Genomic DNA, 20,046 nt, shown 5'->3' on the forward strand with positions numbered 1-20,046 from the left:
AAAAAAATAGAAAATCGCACAGGTGATCAAATACCACCAAAACAAATCTATTTGTAGGGAAAAAAAGGACAACAAATTTATTTAGTTACATCGCTGCACAATTGCCCGTTAAAATAACGCAGTGCTGAATCGCAAAAAATGGCCTAGTCATTAAGGAGGCAAATCCTTCCAGTCAAGAATTGGTTAAACTCAAAAAAAAAAAAAAACAGGGATTTTTTTTATACCTGCCGCACACATGTTTTGCCTTTCATTTCTATTTTAAACTGAATGGGTTGTTTTACAAGGGGAGAGGTAAATACTTTAAAGCATCACAAATTAAAACTTTTAGGTAGCGCAGTTTGTTGCCTTTTCACACAACCTTGACATATTTGGTATCTAGGTACTCGATGTAACATCTTTTATATTTTACCAAAAAAATTTTTTTTATATTATGTTTGTGTGCACCAAGACTCATTTTAATGCATTTTTTCATGAAAATTTGTGTTTGATCAATGGCTGCACAAATAGTGTGCAACATTATTAAATTGCAACAGCCACCATTTTATTCTCTGATCACCAATGGGATCCCCTCTATCTTCCCATTCCTGCAGATATTACACAAGGCCTTGTACATCGGTTATCAGAACACAGCAGTGTTGTCATTTCTTATCCTCACCTTCACAACCCCAGCGATTCCGGGCTCCTTACAGTTACTGTGATAGAAAAACGCCTCCTGACCGACCTTCATTTGTCTCAGGAAATTCCGAGCCTAGGCAGACACCAATTTGTTAGAGACGTACTCATAATTATGAGCAAGATCCATTGTGTTATTTCTGAACGACCATTAGGCCTCACGTAAAAAGTGTGCGTTACCAACAACAAAAAGTCCATCTGACACTTTTCTAAGACAAATAATTATACAGGAGGCACATACTGACCCGCTCATCCCAGGAACACAGACCCCTCCCCCTAGGAACTTGTAATAAAAGACTCAATGTTGACATGTTTATTCTGACCTGATAATTTCGCACTCCGTCCCAGCATGCTCTTTGGTCAGGTTGGGCCTTCAAATCTTCTATTCCAAACTGAAAGACAATAAAAAGGTTTTATCAGTCATGACCCAGTATGGAGGAACAGATCTATACCATTATTCCAGCACTAGATATATTAGATCAGGGATCTCCAAACTGTTTAAACAAAGGGTCAGTTTACTGTCCTTTAAACTTTAAGGGGGGGGGGGGCCAGACTGTGGCCAGTAGGAGAAAAAAAAATATCCTGGCATTAGTGGGAGTAAACCGTGTCCCATCATTGGTATCAGTGGGAGGAATGGTGCCCCCCATCATGGGTGTCAGTGGGGAGGAATGGTGCCCCCCATCATGGGTGTCAGTGGGGAGGAATGGTGCCCCCATCATTGGTGTCAGTGGGGAGGAATGGTGCCCCCATCATTGGCGTCAGTGGGGAGCAATGGTGCCCCCATCATTGGTGTCAGTGGGGAGGAATGGTGCCCCCATCATTGGTGTCAGTGGGGAGGAATGGTGCCCCCATCATTGGTGTCAGTGGGGAGGAATGGTGCCCCCATCATTGGTGTCAGTGGGGAGCAATGGTGCCCCCCATCATTGGTGTCAGTGGGGAGCAATGGTGCCCCCCATCATTGGTGTCAGTGGGGAGCAATGGTGCCCCCCATCATTGGTGTCAGTGGGGAGCAATGGTGCCCCCCATCATTGGTGTCAGTGGGGAGCAATGGTGCCCCCGTCATTGGTGTCAGTGGGGAGGAATGGTGCCCCCCCATCATGGGTGTCAGTGGGGAGGAATGGTGCCCTCATCATTGGTGTCAGTGGGGAGCAATGGTGCCCCCGTCATTGGTGTCAGTGGGGAGGAATGGTGCCCCCCATCATGGGTGTCAGTGGGGAGGAATGGTGCCCTCATCATTGGTGTCAGTGGGGAGCAATGGTGCCCCCCATCATTGGTGTCAGTGGGGAGCAATGGTGCCCCCATCATTGGTGTCAGTGGGGAGCAATGGTGCCCCCGTCATTGGTGTCAGTGGGGAGCAATGGTGCCCCCGTCATTGGTGTCAGTGGGGAGCAATGGTGCCCCCGTCATTGGTGTCAGTGGGGAGCAATGGTGCCCCCGTCATTGGTGTCAGTGGGGAGCAATGGTGCCCCCGTCATTGGTGTCAGTGGGGAGCAATGGTGCCCCCCATCATGGGTGTCAGTGGGGAGGAATGGTGCCCTCATCATTGGTGTCAGTGGGGAGCAATGGTGCCCCCCATCATTGGTGTCAGTGGGGAGCAATGGTGCCCCCCATCATTGGTGTCAGTGGGGAGCAATGGTGCCCCCCATCATTGGTGTCAGTGGGGAGCAATGGTGCCCCCCATCATTGGTGTCAGTGGGGAGCAATGGTGCCCCCCATCATTGGTGTCAGTGGGGAGCAATGGTGCCCCCGTCATTGGTGTCAGTGGGGAGGAATGGTGCCCCCCATCATTGGTGTCAGTGGGAGGAATAGTGCCCCATCATTGGTGTCAGTGGGGAGGAATGGTGCCCCCCATCATTGGTGTCAGTGGGGAGGAATGGTGCCCCCCATCATTGGTGTCAGTGGGGAGGAATGGTGCCCCCATCATTGGTGTCAGTGGGGAGGAATGGTGCCCCCCCATCATTGGTGTCAGTGGGGAGGAATGGTGCCCCCCATCATTGGTGTCAGTGGGGAGGAATGGTGCCCCCCATCATTGGTGTCAGTGGGGAGGAATGGTGCCCCCCCATCATTGGTGTCAGTGGGGAGGAATGGTGCCCCCCCATCATTGGTGTCAGTGGGGAGGAATGGTGCCCCCCCATCATTGGTGTCAGTGGGGAGGAATGGTGCCCCCCATCATTTGTGTCAGTGGGGAGGAATGGTGCCCCCCATCATTGGTGTCAGTGGGGAGGAATGGTGCCCCCATCATTGGTGTCAGTGGGGAGGAATGGTGCCCTCATCATTGGTGTCAGTGGGGAGGAATGGTGCCCTCATCATTGGTGTCAGTGGGGAGGAATGGTGCCCCCATCATTGGTGTCAGTGGGAGAATGGTGCTGAAATGAAAAACTGCGGCCCAGGATTCAGCTCATTACTTGCTTTTATCCAGCACTTTGGTCGTTATTACCCCCACTGACACCAACAGTGGGACATAATTCCTGCCACTGACACCAACAGTGGGGCACTATTCCTCCCATTGACACCAACAATGGGACAACATTCCTCTTCCTACCAATTCCTCCAGAGGACACCAATGAAGGGGCTCTATTTCTCCCAGTGACACCAATGATAGGGCTATCCACTGATACTAATGATGGGAAACTATTCCTGCCACTGATACCAATGATGGGGCACTATTCCTCCCATTTACACCAATGATGGGGCACTATTCCTCCCATTTACACCAATGATGGGGCACTATTCCTCCCATTTACGCCAATGATGGGGCATTATTCCTTCCACTGACACCAATGACCAGGCACAATTCCTCTCATTGACACAAATGATGGGGCGCTATTTTTCCCACTGAAGCCAGGACATTTTCTTCTCCCTCTGGCCACAGTCCGGCACCTCTAAAGTTTGAAGGAATGAGAAAAGAACCCCCAAAAATGAATGGGATTATGTGGGCCCAAAGTATGCAAAGAATGTAACAAAAAAGCCTATGCTTTTGGGGGGTTCTTTTCTCATTTCTGCCTATCCAGGAATTATGTCCCACCTTCTTTCAACCACACCTTCTCCCCTATTAAACCCTAAAGTTTGAAGGACAGTAAACTGGCACATTATTTATAAAGTTATATAGGAGAAGGAATAGATGCACCAGTCCACATACAAGTCCAGAATAGTATTTAGAGTGGTTGTAAAGTCACTCATGATAAAAACATGTAATCCCCTCTCTTACATGAAGATTTAATGTGCAGTATCTGTAGTTTTAAAAAAATGATTAAGCAAAATACCTGATTTTACATCGCCCTTGGGCGCTCACATGACTTGCCAGCGCTCTACCTCCTCGATCGGAGCACTACAGTGAGAGGGGCTGTGTTTCCCTTCTGATGTAAGCCAGGAAGAGAGCGGCGGGAGGGCACGCGAGCGCCCAGCTGCACTGTAAAGAAGTAATTTTGCAGAATAATTTTTTTAAAAACTACAAATACTGCACATTAAATCTTTATGTAAGAGAGAGGATTACATATTTTCACACTAGTAAGAATATGGCTATAGCAGTAAGAGGGGAGGGGCGGAGAGGAGATGGCTGACACACAGACTGAGCTGACAGGCAGGGGGAGAGAGGAGAGGCAGCGGGATGACAGAGGCACACAAACTGACCACACTTTTATAGATCAGCAGACATGATCAATGTGGTCAGCTCTGAGAGGGGAAGTCAGGGCCGGACAGGATTAACCAGGTACTGTAAAAGATAGAAAGGGGACACTGAAAAAGCAAAAGCACTATGCTAAAGCTTGTACCTTAGGAGGCATCATTTTTTTTGGGGGGTAATAATCGCCAAAGAAAATCAACCATGTTTTGGGGGTTGTAAGAGTCCCCCTTTTTTATAAATATGTAGCTCTTTTACAAACATAAAAAAATCGGATTTTTGTAAGATCTTACCGTAAAATCCTTTTCTCTTAGCTCATTGACAGACGTAGTCTTCTTGATTCACAAGAACTGGGTTATGTTGTCTCCGCAGGAGTAGGACTAGGCAGAAAAGAAAAAACGTTCTGGCTCCACCCTAGGGGCAGTCCCAGAGGGTATATCCTCCCTCTCTCTGCTACAAGGCATCAGTTCTGTCACAAAGCAGCAACAGAGAATTTAACCCAACCCAACTCAATGATAGAGGGGCGGGTACTACGTCTGTCAATGAGCTAAGAGAAAAGGATTTTACGGTAAGATCTTACAAAAATCCGATTTCTCTGTCGCTCATTGACAGACGTAGTCCTCTTGATTCACAAGAACTGGGACATCCAGAAGCAGTGCCACAAATGAGGGGTGGGATTGACAGAAATCAAAATCCAATCTAGAAGGCCCAACCGGTGCCAAACTAGAAGTTTTAAAGGCTCATTATAAACAAAGAATGAGACTCAAATAAAAATTCCAACGGAAAAAAACCCTCGAGGTAGACCACTGGTCTCCTCAAATGGCGGCCTGCAAAACCTTGCGGCCAAACGAGGCATCAGACGATGCCATTACATCAACTTTATAATGTTTTGTAAAGGTATGCACCGACGACCAGGTAGCCACCTTGCACACCTGAACCACTGACGCCTGATGGCGAAAGGCCCATGACGCACTAAGTGCCCGAGTGGAGTGCGCCTTAACAGGGAACGGGGGCTCCCGACCCTTAATAGAATAAGCCTGTACTACCGTCTGTCTGATCCATCTGGAAATGGTCGCGGCAGATGCAGGCAACCCCTTTTTGGGTCCATCCGGGATCACAAAAAGTGAATCCGTCTTGCGAAACGAGTCTGTCGTTTTCAAGTATACCCTGATCGCCCGGACCACATCCAAGGAGTGTAAAGCAAACTCCCGAGGATGACTGGGCTTAGGACACAGGGAAGGTAATACAATTTCTTCATTCAGATGAAATTCTGAAACCACTTTTGGTAGGAAGGATGGATTCGGACGAAGAACCACCTTATCTCTATGAACCACCAGATATGGTGAACGACAAGATAATGCGGCCAGTTCTGACACCCTGCGTGCAGAAGTAATAGCCACCAAGAAGGCCACCTTCTGGGACAACGTAGGTAGAGGAATCTCCCTAATATCTTCAAAGGGAGGTTTCTGAAGAACCGACAATACTAAATTAAGATCCCAGGGTGGTAACGGCGCGCGCACTGGCGGAGCCAGATGTCGCACCCCCTGGATGAAATTCCGCACCAAGGAATGAGTAGCCAAAGGCTTCTGAAAGAAGATAGCTAATGCTGAGACCTGACCCTTGATAGTACTCAAGTCCAGTTTCTGCTCAACCCCTTGTTGCAGAAAAGCTAATATTCGACTAACCGAATAAGACCATGGACGGAACCCCAGAGGTTCACACCATGCAATGTAGGACTTCCATGTGCGATGATAAATCTTTCTGGAAGTCGCTTTCCTTGCTTTAACTAGAGTAGAAATAACTGAAGCTGACAATCCCTTGTCCTTCAGCACCTGGGTCTCAATAGCCAGGCCGTTAAAGCCAGCGATCGTAAAGCAGGATGGAAGATCGGTCCCTGAGACAGTAGGTCCTCCCTGAGAGGAAGTCTCCACGGGACGTCCGCCACCAGTCTGACCAAGTCGGCGTACCAAGCTCGGCGAGGCCAGTCCAGAGCTACCAGGATTACTGGAATTCCTTCCTCCTCTATCCTGCGAAGAAGTCTTGGCAGTAACCCGAGAGGAGGGAAGGCATACATTAGCTGGTATTGCCCCCACGGGGCGATCAGTGCGTCTGCGGTCTCTGCTAGAGGATCGCGGGAGCGAGCCACGAATCTCTGTACTTTCCTGTTGAATCGTGATGCCAACAGATCCACATCCGGGGTGCCCCAACGTAGGCACAACTGGTGGAAAACTTCTGGATGGAGGGACCATTCCCCCTGATCCAGAGTCTGACGGCTGAGATAATCTGCCTGCCAATTTTCCACCCCCGGAATGAACACCGCAGAGATCGCTGGAACAAATAGTTCCGCCCAGCGAAGAATGCAAGCCCCACTTCCTTGGCCGCTCAGACACTCTTGGTGCCCCCCTGGTGATTGACATAAGCCACGGCCGTGGCGTTGTCCGACTGGATCCGAACCGGGCTGCCCTGGAGCTGCTCGGTCCAGTGAATCAGACAAAGTCTGATCGCTCTCAGTTCCAATACATTTATCGGCAACCTGGATTCTTCCGGGGACCAAAGTCCCTGGACAGATAACTGACCGAAAATTCCTCCCCATCCGGATAGACTGGCATCCGTGGTCACTATCATCCAATATATTGACAGAAATGACTTTCCCTGGCTGAGCATCGGAGACCGAAGCCACCAGACCAGAGACTCTCTGGTCTGTTTGCTCAATCGGATCCGATTGTCCAGGGATTCCGGATTCCGATTCCATCTGAGAAGAATCTCTTGCTGAAGAATTCGGGTATGGGACTGGGCAAATGGGACTGCTTCGAAGGAAGCCACCATCAACCCCAGAACCCTCATGCAAGTTCGAAGAGAAGACCAGCTGTTGGATAGTAACAACTGGACTGCTGATTGAATCTTTCGGAGTTTCCCTACCGGAAGGAAAACTCTTGTCCTGACTGTGTCTAGAATTAGACCCAGATATTCGAGCCTCTGGGTGGGAACCAGAAATGACTTTTGCTGGTTCACCAGCCACCCGAATTCCTGTAAAGAAATTATAGTAATTTCTATGTTTTGTAGCAGGGTCTGAGGAGACTCTGCATGAAGCAGGAGATCGTCTAGGTAACCTAGAATCGATATGCCTCTTTGGCGCAGTAGTGCCAACACCTTCGTGAAGACCCGAGGAGCCGTGGCGAGACCGAAAGGTAACGCCACAAACTGATAGTGGTTCTCTTCTACGGAAAAGCGTAGAAACCGCTGATGTCCTGCGAAAATGGGAATGTGAAGATAGGCGTCCTTGATGTCTATGGACGCTAGGACATCCCCTGGATGCAGGAAGGCTGCTACTGTGCGAATGGATTCCATCTTGAATTTTCTTATGTTGAGAAAGGAATTGAGTGCCCTTAAGTCCAGAATTGGACGCACTTCCAATAAATCTGATACCGCCTGAGGGACTTCTTCTAAGTCCCGGCGCAACCACTTGGTCCATTCAGTTACAGTCTGCGAAACCAGTCCAATAGCAATTATTGGTCTGAAAGCTGATCCAATCAAGGAAAACATGGTGCGAGACATAGCTTCTATCTTGCGATCCACTGGATCTTTAAAAGACGGAGCGTCTTCTAAAGGAATAACCGTGGCTTTATTCAATCTAGCAATTGGTGAATCCACCACAGGTGGTTCTGTCCATTTCTTAATGAGGGTTTCCTCAAACGGATAACGCCTGTTAATGCGTTTAGAAATAGCAGAAGTGCGTTTTGGCAGACTCCATTCTTCTTTGATTGGATTGCCAAAACATTTGGGCAATGGAAAAACCTTCGCTACTTTGATGCGTTTTTTTAGTCCCAAAGGGGATTTCAGTTTCAGCTATTTCCGACGGAATACCCTGTAATCTTAAGGTTTCTTGAACAGATACAATGAGTGCGTTTACCAACGCTTCCTCTCGGGCTATGGCTGATGCCGAAACATCCTCCTCACTGTCTGAAGAGACAGTACACGAGACACCAATCCCAGATGAAGTACCTGCAACTGCAGAAATAGGCTCAGATTCTGAATCCGAAGTTTCAGATAATAAGGGGTTAGGCGGGGGTCGCTTTCTTGCGCCCTGTCCCTGACAAGCCACTTCCACCCGGGACACAAAAGTTTCCATAATAGCTGACAATGATTCAACCGTCAGTGGGGTGCTGGAGGATCCTGCAGACACCTCGAGGGGATCTGGTGGAGATACATGAGTGGCAGGGTCCATGTTAATTCAGAACACCTCTGCCAGAAAAAACAAAAAACTTTTTTTTTTTTTTTTTTAAATAAAAAATACCTCTTTTTTTTTTTTTATGTGTATCCCCCTAGCGCAATAGCGCCCCTCAGAGTACCTGCTTCTTGATCCCCACAGAGAGAGAGAGAGAGAGAGAGAGAGAGAGAGAGAGAGAGAGAGAGAGAGGGACCCTCAAGGCTCACCACCCGATGCAGAGAAGTTTCCAACCAACTGCAGTCAGCGTTTGTCTTTTACAGACTGGAAAGAGCTGTGTTAGTTTTCCCGGGTAGAAGGACGTGGCTCCGCCCCCTGTGTACGCCTTCCTGCGTTCCCAGCTCTCCACGAGGTAGCTGGGCTCATCAAACATGGCCGCCCCCATACAGGAGACAATAGACTCCAAAAACATGGCGGCCGGCGTGACCTGAGGACATTCATGCACCCGGTCTACGGCAAAATGGCAACGGACTGCCGAAATCGTTTTTCCCAGCACATCCACCTGCATCTCTGCTACATGGCGGTTTATCGATCTGCAGGAGGTACACTACAATTAAGGTAGGATTATACCTCCTATGTCTGCTGTAATACTACAGTCTGCTGGGTAGAGTGTTAGCTCTCAAACCAAGTCCACTTCCCACCAAACACATGCTGTATTTACAAGGGGGACTTTTAGTGTCAGACAGATACTGACCATGTATGGAGGGGCCCATAATTCATACTGCCTCATAACGAGGAAAAAAGGGAACGTTTACTCACCATACCGAACCGACAGGCACCCTCTCTTCACAATACCCTCTCCACCGGGGTGGGGGGTTGTGGACCACTCCGGATGCCTCGACTCTCTGGTTCCTGGCGTCCAAGCGAGACTTTTAACTCGCAAGGTCAGTCCCTCCAATGGGACTCCGTCGCGGCCGACCCAGCGCGGAGCTCTGGTCTGCATGCGCTCGTAGGCAGAAACCAGGGTGACCACTGGATCTCAACATCCAGCCCGTCGCCCGGCCCCGCATACTTACTTGAATGTGTCGCGGCCGACCAAGCGCAATGCAATGGTCTGCGCGCGCTCGTAGGCCGGCTGGGGTGACCACTAGTGTCGCCCAGTCCGGCGTATTTGCTTGAAGATCTCACAGGAAAAAACTACCTAAAAAATATTTTTTCTAAAAAAAAAAAATCTTGCCAGGACCAGAGATCCCAGCAAGGAACTTAGGTCCTTACTCCTGACTAGACAGAAAAAAACTGATGCCTTGTAGCAGAGAGAGGGAGGATATACCCTCTGGGACTGCCCCTAGGGTGGAGCCAGAACGTTTTTTCTTTTCTGCCTAGTCCTACTCCTGCGGAGACAACATAACCCAGTTCTTGTGAATCAAGAAGACTACGTCTGTCAATGAGCGACAGAGAAATAATTTTTAACTATTTATGTAGCAATTATTTTTGTGCTCAGTCTTCTGGTCAGTGCTATGATGTTACGGGTCCATTTTCAGCAGCGGTGGGTGGTCCTTCCTGTAAAACTAAAATACTACACGTAATGCCATGTGATGACTCCAATACTGTGAGCCAAGGTCAGCACAATGTGACAGAGTACTGCAAGCAGAACTGCAGCGTGTGAGTGATCATTTTTTTTTAACCGGGGGTGGGGGGGGGGGGTGTCAAAAGAATTCCAGTAAATTTCATCTACTAAAGTAAATTCTATTACCTAAAAGTAAACATTTTGGGCTCTAAAACCAAAATCTCTATAACTATATACCTAAAAATATTTGGTTGACCTGGTCATTTGTCTCTGCCTCCTTATTCAGAGTGGTAACTCCATTCGGTCCTCTTGATCAGAGCTGCCACTCTCACTGGGAACGCTCCAGTTTGCCCCTCGGAGGGAGCCCTGCTCTGCTCTGAGCCCAAGCATTTTATAAAAGAGGGATACCCAGCATCCCTTTACATGTGCATGTCAATTCCTGCTGCCCACTGGATGTTGTAGACCAGGGATCCTCAAACTACGGTCCTCCAGCTGTTGCGGAACTACACATCCCATGAGGCATTGTAAAACTCTGACAACCACAGACATGACGAGGCATGATGGGAATTGTAGTTCCTGAACAACTGGAGGGCCATAGTTTGAAGACCTCTGTTGTAGACATTAGCTGTGCAATCTGTTCCGGATAGCATGTAATCAAGCAATTGATCAGCAGATTGCAGAGCGAAGTTCTGTACCACTCAGTGGTGAGCAGAGCAGAGCATGCACTTCTAAAGGTATGGCGGGGACAGGTTCTTTCATTAAACGCTTGGGTTCAGAGCTTGGTCACATGCTGAAACAAATCTCTGCCCACTATCAGACCCTGAGCCATGCAGGGCTACATCAGGTGACCGCAAAATAAAGAGGCAAAAAAAGGTATTTGAACATAGTGAAATTATGCATTTTTTAGCCGGATATTGTTGGGGTCCTATTTAATTCTCATGTGCAATAAATAGTTCTAATACATTTACATACAGTCACGTGCACAAGCCCTTCCTCCATCACCTACCTTCATGTCCATACCTTTCTCTATCCGACTCTCTGGCTCAGATTTCATCAACCAACAACAATATTCTTCTTTCTGCTTCTCTTTAGAGGCGGAGCCCCCAGACGCTGCCGCCTTCCTTCGCCCTTTCACCTTTTGCTCTGCACCTGAATCTTTCTTTTCATCATTCAGCTCCTTGGAATCTATCAGAACACAGAAGGGGGGGCTTGGTAAAAAGCAGGAATTTCTGGACAACCTTCAATGAAAAAAATGCAGAATTATGCAGCTTAGGCCCCTTTCACACTTATGCGACTTGTCCTGAGATTTGGGACTGCAAAGTCGCATGACAAATCGTACTCCATGATTTCCAATGAGTACCGTTCATTTCTGTGCGACTTCAAGTCACAACGACTTCAAAGTAGTTCCTGCATTACTTTGGGCTGATTTTAATGTGTTTTGAGGTCCAGAGACATAGCGTATAAGGATCGACAGATTATTGGCAAAGCTGATATATCGAGGGCCGATATGCACTTTCCCCTATACATTGGAATCGGCCCCTGAGGTTACCGATATTGCCGATATTTCGGTAAAGTGCTTGTACTGGAGTGATGCCTGCAGCTAGAGGCATCACCCCGGTATCGGCGTCCATAGCCGACGGTCGGCTGTCTTGTAATGAGAACCGATGCGACTGAGAAGCCGCTCGCCTGTCATTACAAGCAGCGGGAGGGGACGACATCACTTCCGGGTACTCGGCGCCAGATTAAAGAAAATGACAGCATTCAAAACAGCCTAACTTGGCGTTTTGAATGCTTTTAAGTGCAGATGAGGGATGCAGATGTCTTTTAGACCCCCAGATCCCTCCACAAGAGTACCTGTAAATAAAAAAAAAAAAATGTTTTAAATGTACGAAAATATTGGCCGATATCAATACGCGATAACCAAAATATCGGTATCGGCAACAAAAAACGATATCAGTCAATCACTAATAGGCATTGCTTCAAGTCCAGTCAAATCGCGGTAAAATTGTGCGACTTTTAGGTCACATAAGTGTGAAAGGGGCCTTATCCCACTTCAGCTCCAGAATGTTTTACCTCCTTCATGACAGGCCATTTTTTTTTGCTGTTCGGCGCTGCGCTACTTTACCTGGTAATTGTGCGGTCATACAACACCCAAACAAAATTTATATTATTTTTTTTTTCACACAAATAGAGCTTTCTTTTGGCTTTTGTTTAGGGATTTGATCACCACTGGGTTTTTTGTTTTTTTTTCCGAAATAAATGAAAAAAAAGACCAAAAATGTTGAAAAAAAAAAAAAAACGAAATTTTCTACTTTTGGCAATAAAACATATCCAATAAAACAAAATATAAAAAAATCAAGTTTCTTCGTAAATTTTGGCCAAAATGGATTCTGCTACATTTTAAAAAAAAAAAAAATAACAATAAGTATATATTGATTGGTTTGCGTTACAGTTATAGCATCTACACACTATGATATATTAAAAAACAAAGTGAAACCTATCATAATATGTGCAACACCAGAAGCGCAATGCACCACTAATAAAGAAGGAATAGTGATTCCAATATCATCAATATATCATATTATGTGAAAAAATATTAATCAACACAAACAAATATAATAATGTGTGAATTATAAAATATCCACATGAAAAATTAAAAAATTACAAAAAGATGATCAATAGTGAGTCCAGTGAAGATCTTTAGAATAGGGTCACCATTAACTAACCAGAACTATGATGTATATACTTTTTTTTAGACTACTAATGGTGGTGATCAGCGACTTATAATGGGACTGTGATAGTGTGGCAAACAATCTGACACTAACTGATGCTGATGGGAACTGACTAACTGACATCACCAGTGACACTAATACAGTGACAATACACTTTTGATTTGCTTTATTTATTTAATTTATTTATTTAAAATCCATAAGCGCTTGGACCTTCTTTTCCAAATACTATACACTAGCACTGTACTAATGACACTGGCTGGGAAGGGGTTAACAAATAAGATGGGATGAGAAACTGATAAAGCGCTCCCTCTGTACAGAGATCTGTGTTGTTTACCAACACAGAGCTCTGGGCTGTGATTGTATACAGCCAATTAGCTGGTCCCAGCCATTAATAATGGGCGGGGACTTGCATCTCCGGCCAGAGGTTTCACCCTTAGCATATATAGAGCTAGAGTACCTGAACAGGTGAGTTTCAGTGCAGAGTATCAGACACGGACCTCTTTAATGGCGCATCTCCAAAAACACTACATACAGAATTTTTGGAAAGCGTCTGTTGGGGTTCACTCACATGGGGGGGGGGGGGGGGGCGGAGGCCGTACAGCTGTTTTGTTTGCAGACAGTGTGAGTTGGTGCAGCCGCTCCGCCTGCACTGACTAACAAAGGCTGCCTACACTCAGCTCCACATGCAAAAACCAATGGCTCCTGTGCGCTGTACGGGCTCACACACTTGTGACTTACTGTACAGTATAGTATAGATTACCCACTTACCTACCGGCACTTTTCCCCCTTCCTGCCCAGGCCAATTTTCAGCGCTGTCCCACTTTGAATGACAATTACACTGTAACCAAATTACATTTTTTATCATTTTTTTTTCACACAAATAGAGCTTTCTTTTGGTGGTATTAAATCACCTCTGTAATTTTATTTTTTTCCTAAACAAACAAAAAAAGACCAAAAATTTTGAAGAAAAAAATGTTTTTCTTAGTTTGGGTTATAACATTTTTCAAACAGGTAATTTTTCTCCTTCACTGATGTGCGCCGATGAGGCTGCACTGATGAGGCTGCACTAATGGGCACTGAGGGGAGGCATTGATGGGTACTGATGAGGCAGCACTGATAGGAGGCATTGTTGGGCATTGATGAGGCTGCACTGATGGGCACTGATAGGAGGCATTGATGGGCACTAATGATGCGGCACTCGTGGGCACTGATGACCACTAATGAGGCATTGATGAGGCGGCACTGATGAGCACTAATAGGCGGAACTGATGGGCACTGATGAGGCGGCACTGATAGGAGGCATTGTTGGGCATTGATGAGGCTGCACTGATGGGCACTGATAGGAGGCATTTATGGGCACTGATGAGCACTAATAGGCCGAACTGATGGGCACTGATGAGACTGCACTGATGAGCACTGATAGCAGGCACTCATGGGCACTGATTAGACTGCACTGATGAGCCCTGATAGGAGGCATTTATGGGCACTGATGAGGCGGCACTCGTGGACACTGATGAGGCGGCACTGATGAGCACTAATAGGCGGAACTGATGGGCACTGATGAGGCAGCACTGATAGGAGGCATTGATGGGCACTGATAGGCATTTATGGGCACTGATGAGGTGGCACTGATGAGCACTAATAGGCGGAACTGATGGGCACTGATGAGACTGCACTGATGAGCACTGATAGCAGGCACTCATGGGCACTGATGAGACTGCACTGATGAGCCCTGATAGGAGGCATTTATGGGCACTGATGAGGTGGCACTCGTGGGCACTGATGAGGCATTCATGAGACGGCACTGATGAGCACTAATAGGTGGAACTGATGGGCACTGATGAGACTGCACTGATGAGGCATTGATGGGCACTGATGAGCACTAATAGGCGGAGCTGATGGGTACTGATAGGCGGCATTGATAGGCACTGTTGGGGCTGCAATGATGGGCACTGATGAGCACTAATAGGCGGAAATGATGGGCATTGATGGGCACTGTTGGGGCTGCACTAATCATCAGCACACTGGTGAGCAGTGCCCTGATCAGTGCAGATGTCCCCTTTCACACTAGCTGGTTACCGGCTCTCTCCTCTCACTGACGCTGTGACAGCGTGAGGAAAGGAATGGCAATAACCTGCAAATGTGTTTACATTGTGATCAGCTGTGATTGGACAAATCAGTGGCTCTTTACCACGACTGATCAGCAGTGTCCAGAGAACACCGCGTTCACAGGGGCACCGAGACCCTCATTCAGAAACTTCCATGTAGAGGAGGGTTCAGGTCTTACCTTTGTCTGGTGAGGCTCTCCGCTTCCTCTTAGCCGGCGGCATGGTTCACCCCCCTGAAATATAGAAACATGGAATGATCAGAGTACAATCCAGGCTGTGACTACGAATATACAGAGGAATCCCATCCAGGGCCAGTGTGACCGTCACTGCCATAGCCACCAATGTAGAGGGGGGATGGGGCTTACTGTGCACTACCACTGATCATGCAGGGGGGGGGGGGGGTACGGGGATTACATTTCACTGTCAGTGACCGTGTGTGTCTGTGGGTGGGGGTAATGGTACTGACAGCAGTGCTGGGGGCTATTACTCCGGTCCCTGACACCAATGATGGAGGTTAATAGGGCAGTCACTTGCACTAATGCTGGGGGTCCTTATGGCGGTCACTGACGCCAATGATGGGGGCTATTATTGCAGTTACTAACGCCAATAATGGGGATTGATATTGCGGTCATTGACGCCAATGATGGGGGTGTTGTTGCGGTCACTGACGCCAATGATGGGGATTGATATTGCGGTCATTGACGCCAATGATGGGGGTGTTGTTGCGGTCACTGACGCCAATGATGGGGGTTATTGTTGTGGTCACTGACACCAATGATGAGGGTTATTTCTGCGGTCAATGACGCCAATGATGGGGGGTTATTATTGCGGTCACTGACGCCAATGATGGAGGTTATTATTGCGGTCACTGATGCCAACGATGGGGGTTATTATTGCGGTCACTGACGCCAATGATGGGGGTTGTTATTGCGGTCAATGACGCCAATGATGGGGGGTGTTATTGCGGTCACTGACGCCAATGATGGAGGTTATTATTGCGGTCACTGATGCCAACGATGGGGGTTATTATTGCGGTCACTGACGCCAATGATGGGGGTTGTTATTGCGGTCAATGACGCCAATGATGGGGGTTGTTATTGTGGTCAATGACACCAATGATGGGGGTTATTATTGCAGTCACTGAAGCCAACGATGGGGGTTATTATTGCGGTCACTGACGCCAATGATGGGGGTTATTATTGCGGTCACTGGCGCCAATGATGGGGGTTATTATTGCGGTCACTGGCGCCAATGATGGGGTTATTATTGCATTCACTGACACCAATGATGGGGGTTATTATTGCGGTCACTGATGCCAATGATGGGGGTTATTGTTGTGGTCACTGACACCAATGATGGGGGTTATTGTTGTGGTCACTGACACCAGTGATGGGGGTTATTATTGCGGTCACTAACGCCAATGATGGGGGTTGATATTGCGGTCACTGACACCAATGATAGGGGTTATTGTTGTGGTCACTGACACCAATGATGGGGGTTATTTCTTCGGTCACTGACGCCAATCATGGGGGTTATTATTGTGGTCACTGACGCCAATCATGGGGGTTATTATTGCGGTCACTGACGCCAATGATGGGGGTTATTATTGCGGTCACTGACGCCAATGATGGGGGTTGTTATTGCGGTCACTGACGCCAATGATGGGGGTTGCTATTGCGGTCACTGACGCCAATCATGGGGGTTATTATTGCAGTCACTGACGCCAATCATGGGGGTTATTATTGCGGTCAATGACACCAATGATGGGGGCTGTTATTACGGTCACTGACGCCAATGATGGGGGTTGTTATTGCGGTCACTGACGCCAATGATGGGGGTTGTTATTGCGGTCACTGACGCCAATGATGAGGGTTATTATTGTGGTCACTGACACCAATGATGGGGGTTGTTATTGCGGTCACTGACGCCAATCATGGGGGTTATTATTGCGGTCAATGACACAAATGATGGGGGTTATTATTGCGGTCACTGACGCCAATGATGGGGGTTGTTATTGCGGTCACTGACGCCAATGATGGGGGTTGCTATTGCGGTCACTGACGCCAATCATGGGGGTTATTATTGCAGTCACTGACACCAATGATGGGGGTTGTTATTGCGGTCAATGACACCAATGATGGGGGCTGTTATTACGGTCACTGACGCCAATGATGGGGGTTGTTATTGCGGTCACTGACGCCAATGATGGGGGTTGTTATTGCGGTCACTGACGCCAATGATGAGGGTTATTATTGTGGTCACTGACACCAATGATGGGGGTTGTTATTGCGGTCACTGACGCCAATCATGGGGGTTATTATTGCGGTCAATGACACAAATGATGGGGGTTGTTATTGCGGTCACTGACGCCAATGATGGGGGTTATTATTGCGGTCACTGACACCAATGATGGGGGTTATTATTGCGGTCACTGACGCCAATGATGGGGGTTATTATTGCGGTCAATGACACCAATGATGGGGGTTGTTATTGCGGTCACTGACGCCAATGATGAGGGTTATTATTGTGGTCACTGACACCAATGATGGGGGTTGTTATTGCGGTCACTGACGCCAATCATGGGGGTTATTATTGCGGTCACTGACGCCAATGATGGGGGTTATTATTGCGGTCAATGACACCAATGATGGGGGGTTATTATTGCGGTCAATGACGCCAACGATGGGGGTTATTATTGCGGTCACTGACACCAATGATGGGGGTTGTTATTGCGGTCACTGACGCCAATGATGGGGGTTGTTATTGCGGTCACTGACACCAATGATGGGGGTTGTTATTGCGGACACTGACACCAATGATGGGGGTTGTTATTGCAGTCACTGACACCAATGATGGCGGTTAATATTACGGTCATTGATGCCAATGATGGGGGTTGTTACTGCGGTCACTGACGCCAATGATGGGGGTTATTATTGCGGTCACTGGTGCCAATGATGGGGGTTGTTATTGTGGTCACTGACACCAATGATGGGGGTTATTATTGTGGTCACTGACACCAATGATGGGGGTTATTATTGCGGTCAATGACGCCAATGATGGGGGTTATTATTGTGGTCACTGACACCAATGATGGGGGTTATTATTGCGGTCAATGACACCAATGATGGGGGTTATTATTGCGGTCAATGACACCAATGATGGGGGTTATTATTGTGGTCACTGACACCAATGATGGGGGTTGTTATTGAGGTCACTGACGCCAATGATGGGGGTTGTTATTGCGGTCACTGACACCAATGATGGGGGTTGTTATTGCGGACACTGACACCAATGATGGGGGTTGTTATTGCAGTCACTGACACCAATGATGGCGGTTAATATTACGGTCATTGATGCCAATGATGGGGGTTGTTATTGCGGTCACTGACGCCAATGATGGGGGTTATTATTGCGGTCACTGGTGCCAATGATGGGGGTTGTTATTGTGGTCACTGACACCAATGATGGGGGTTATTATTGTGGTCACTGACACCAATGATGGGGGTTATTATTGCGGTCAATGACGCCAATGATGGGGGTTATTATTGTGGTCACTGACACCAATGATGGGGGTTATTATTGCGGTCAATGACACCAATGATGGGGGTTATTATTGTGGTCACTGACACCAATGATGGGGGTTGTTATTGAGGTCACTGACGCCAATGATGGGGGTTGTTATTGCGGACACTGACGCCAATGATGGGGGTTGTTATTGCGGTCACTGACGCCAATGATGGGGGTTGTTATTGCGGTCACTGACACCAATGATGGGGGTTGTTATTGCGGACACTGACACCAATGATGGGGGTTGTTATTGCAGTCACTGACACCAATGATGGCGGTTAATATTACGGTCATTGATGCCAATGATGGGGGTTGTTACTGCGGTCACTGACGCCAATGATGGGGGTTATTATTGCGGTCACTGGTGCCAATGATGGGGGTTGTTATTGTGGTCACTGACACCAATGATGGGGGTTATTATTGTGGTCACTGACACCAATGATGGGGGTTATTATTGCGGTCAATGACGCCAATGATGGGGGTTATTATTGTGGTCACTGACACCAATGATGGGGGTTATTATTGCGGTCAATGACACCAATGATGGGGGTTATTATTGCGGTCAATGACACCAATGATGGGGGTTATTATTGTGGTCACTGACACCAATGATGGGGGTTGTTATTGAGGTCACTGACGCCAATGATGGGGGTTGTTATTGCGGTCACTGACACCAATGATGGGGGTTGTTATTACGGACACTGACACCAATGATGGGGGTTGTTATTGCAGTCACTGACACCAATGATGGCGGTTAATATTACGGTCATTGATGCCAATGATGGGGGTTGTTATTGCGGTCACTGACGCCAATGATGGGGGTTATTATTGTGGTCACTGACACCAATGATGGGGGTTATTATTGCGGTCACTGACACCAATGATGGGGGTTATTATTGCGGTCAATGACACCAATGATGGGGGTTATTATTGCGGTCAATGACACCAATGATGAGGGTTATTATTGTGGTCACTGACACCAATGATGGGGGTTGTTATTGAGGTCACTGACGCCAATCATGGGGGTTATTATTGCGGTCACTGACGCCAATGATGGGGGTTATTATTGCGGTCAATGACACAAATGATGGGGGTTGTTATTGCGGTCACTGACGCCAATGATGGGGGTTATTATTGCGGTCAATGACACCAATGATGGGGGGTTATTATTGCGGTCACTGATGCCAACGATGGGGGTTATTATTGCGGTCGCTGACGCCAATGATGGGGGTTGTTATTGTGGTCACTGACGCCAATCATGGGGGTTATTATTGTGGTCACATTATTATATACAGAGCCCCCTACAGGCAGGGGGTACACAGTGCAAACAAAAAAAACTGTGGAAAGGGGGGGTCATATCCAGGGACCTCAAACCCTAGGACTGCCCTGGAAAATGCAGTCAATCACTATGAAAGTCCCATGTATGGAATAAATAAAGATCCCCGAGTCTTCTCACTCCTACCCTCTCCTCTCAGCGTTACCTAACTGCTGCTTCTCCTTTAAGCCGTGCCTCCTCCTCCAGCCAATCAGCGTCCTCAAAACTGGCAGCGCCCCCCCCACCCCTTCCGTGTGCGGTTCTGGGGAATGTAGTCCGTCCGTTGGTCTAGAACACAGAA

The 20,046-nt window shown here is 47.6% G+C and overlaps 1 protein-coding gene across 1 annotated transcript in view; it reads right to left on the reverse strand.

Moving 5' to 3' along the window:
- Nucleotides 1-15,096, reverse strand: part of THYN1 (thymocyte nuclear protein 1) — a 29,357-nt gene extending 14,261 nt beyond the window's left edge. The window contains exons 1-4 of the mRNA XM_082273136.1: nucleotides 15,043-15,096; nucleotides 11,030-11,208; nucleotides 996-1,064; nucleotides 656-748 (exon numbers count right to left, since the gene is read on the reverse strand). Coding sequence (XP_082129262.1) covers nucleotides 656-748; nucleotides 996-1,064; nucleotides 11,030-11,208; nucleotides 15,043-15,085 — 384 coding nt within the window. The 5' untranslated portion in view covers nucleotides 15,086-15,096. The remainder of the gene's footprint in view (nucleotides 1-655; nucleotides 749-995; nucleotides 1,065-11,029; nucleotides 11,209-15,042) is intronic.
- Nucleotides 15,097-20,046: the final 4,950 nt, after the last annotated feature.

The sequence above is a fragment of the Pelophylax lessonae genome (genome assembly GCF_965119305.1).
Source record: "Pelophylax lessonae genome assembly, chromosome: 12".
In the NCBI taxonomy this organism is placed as follows: domain Eukaryota; kingdom Metazoa; phylum Chordata; class Amphibia; order Anura; family Ranidae; genus Pelophylax; species Pelophylax lessonae.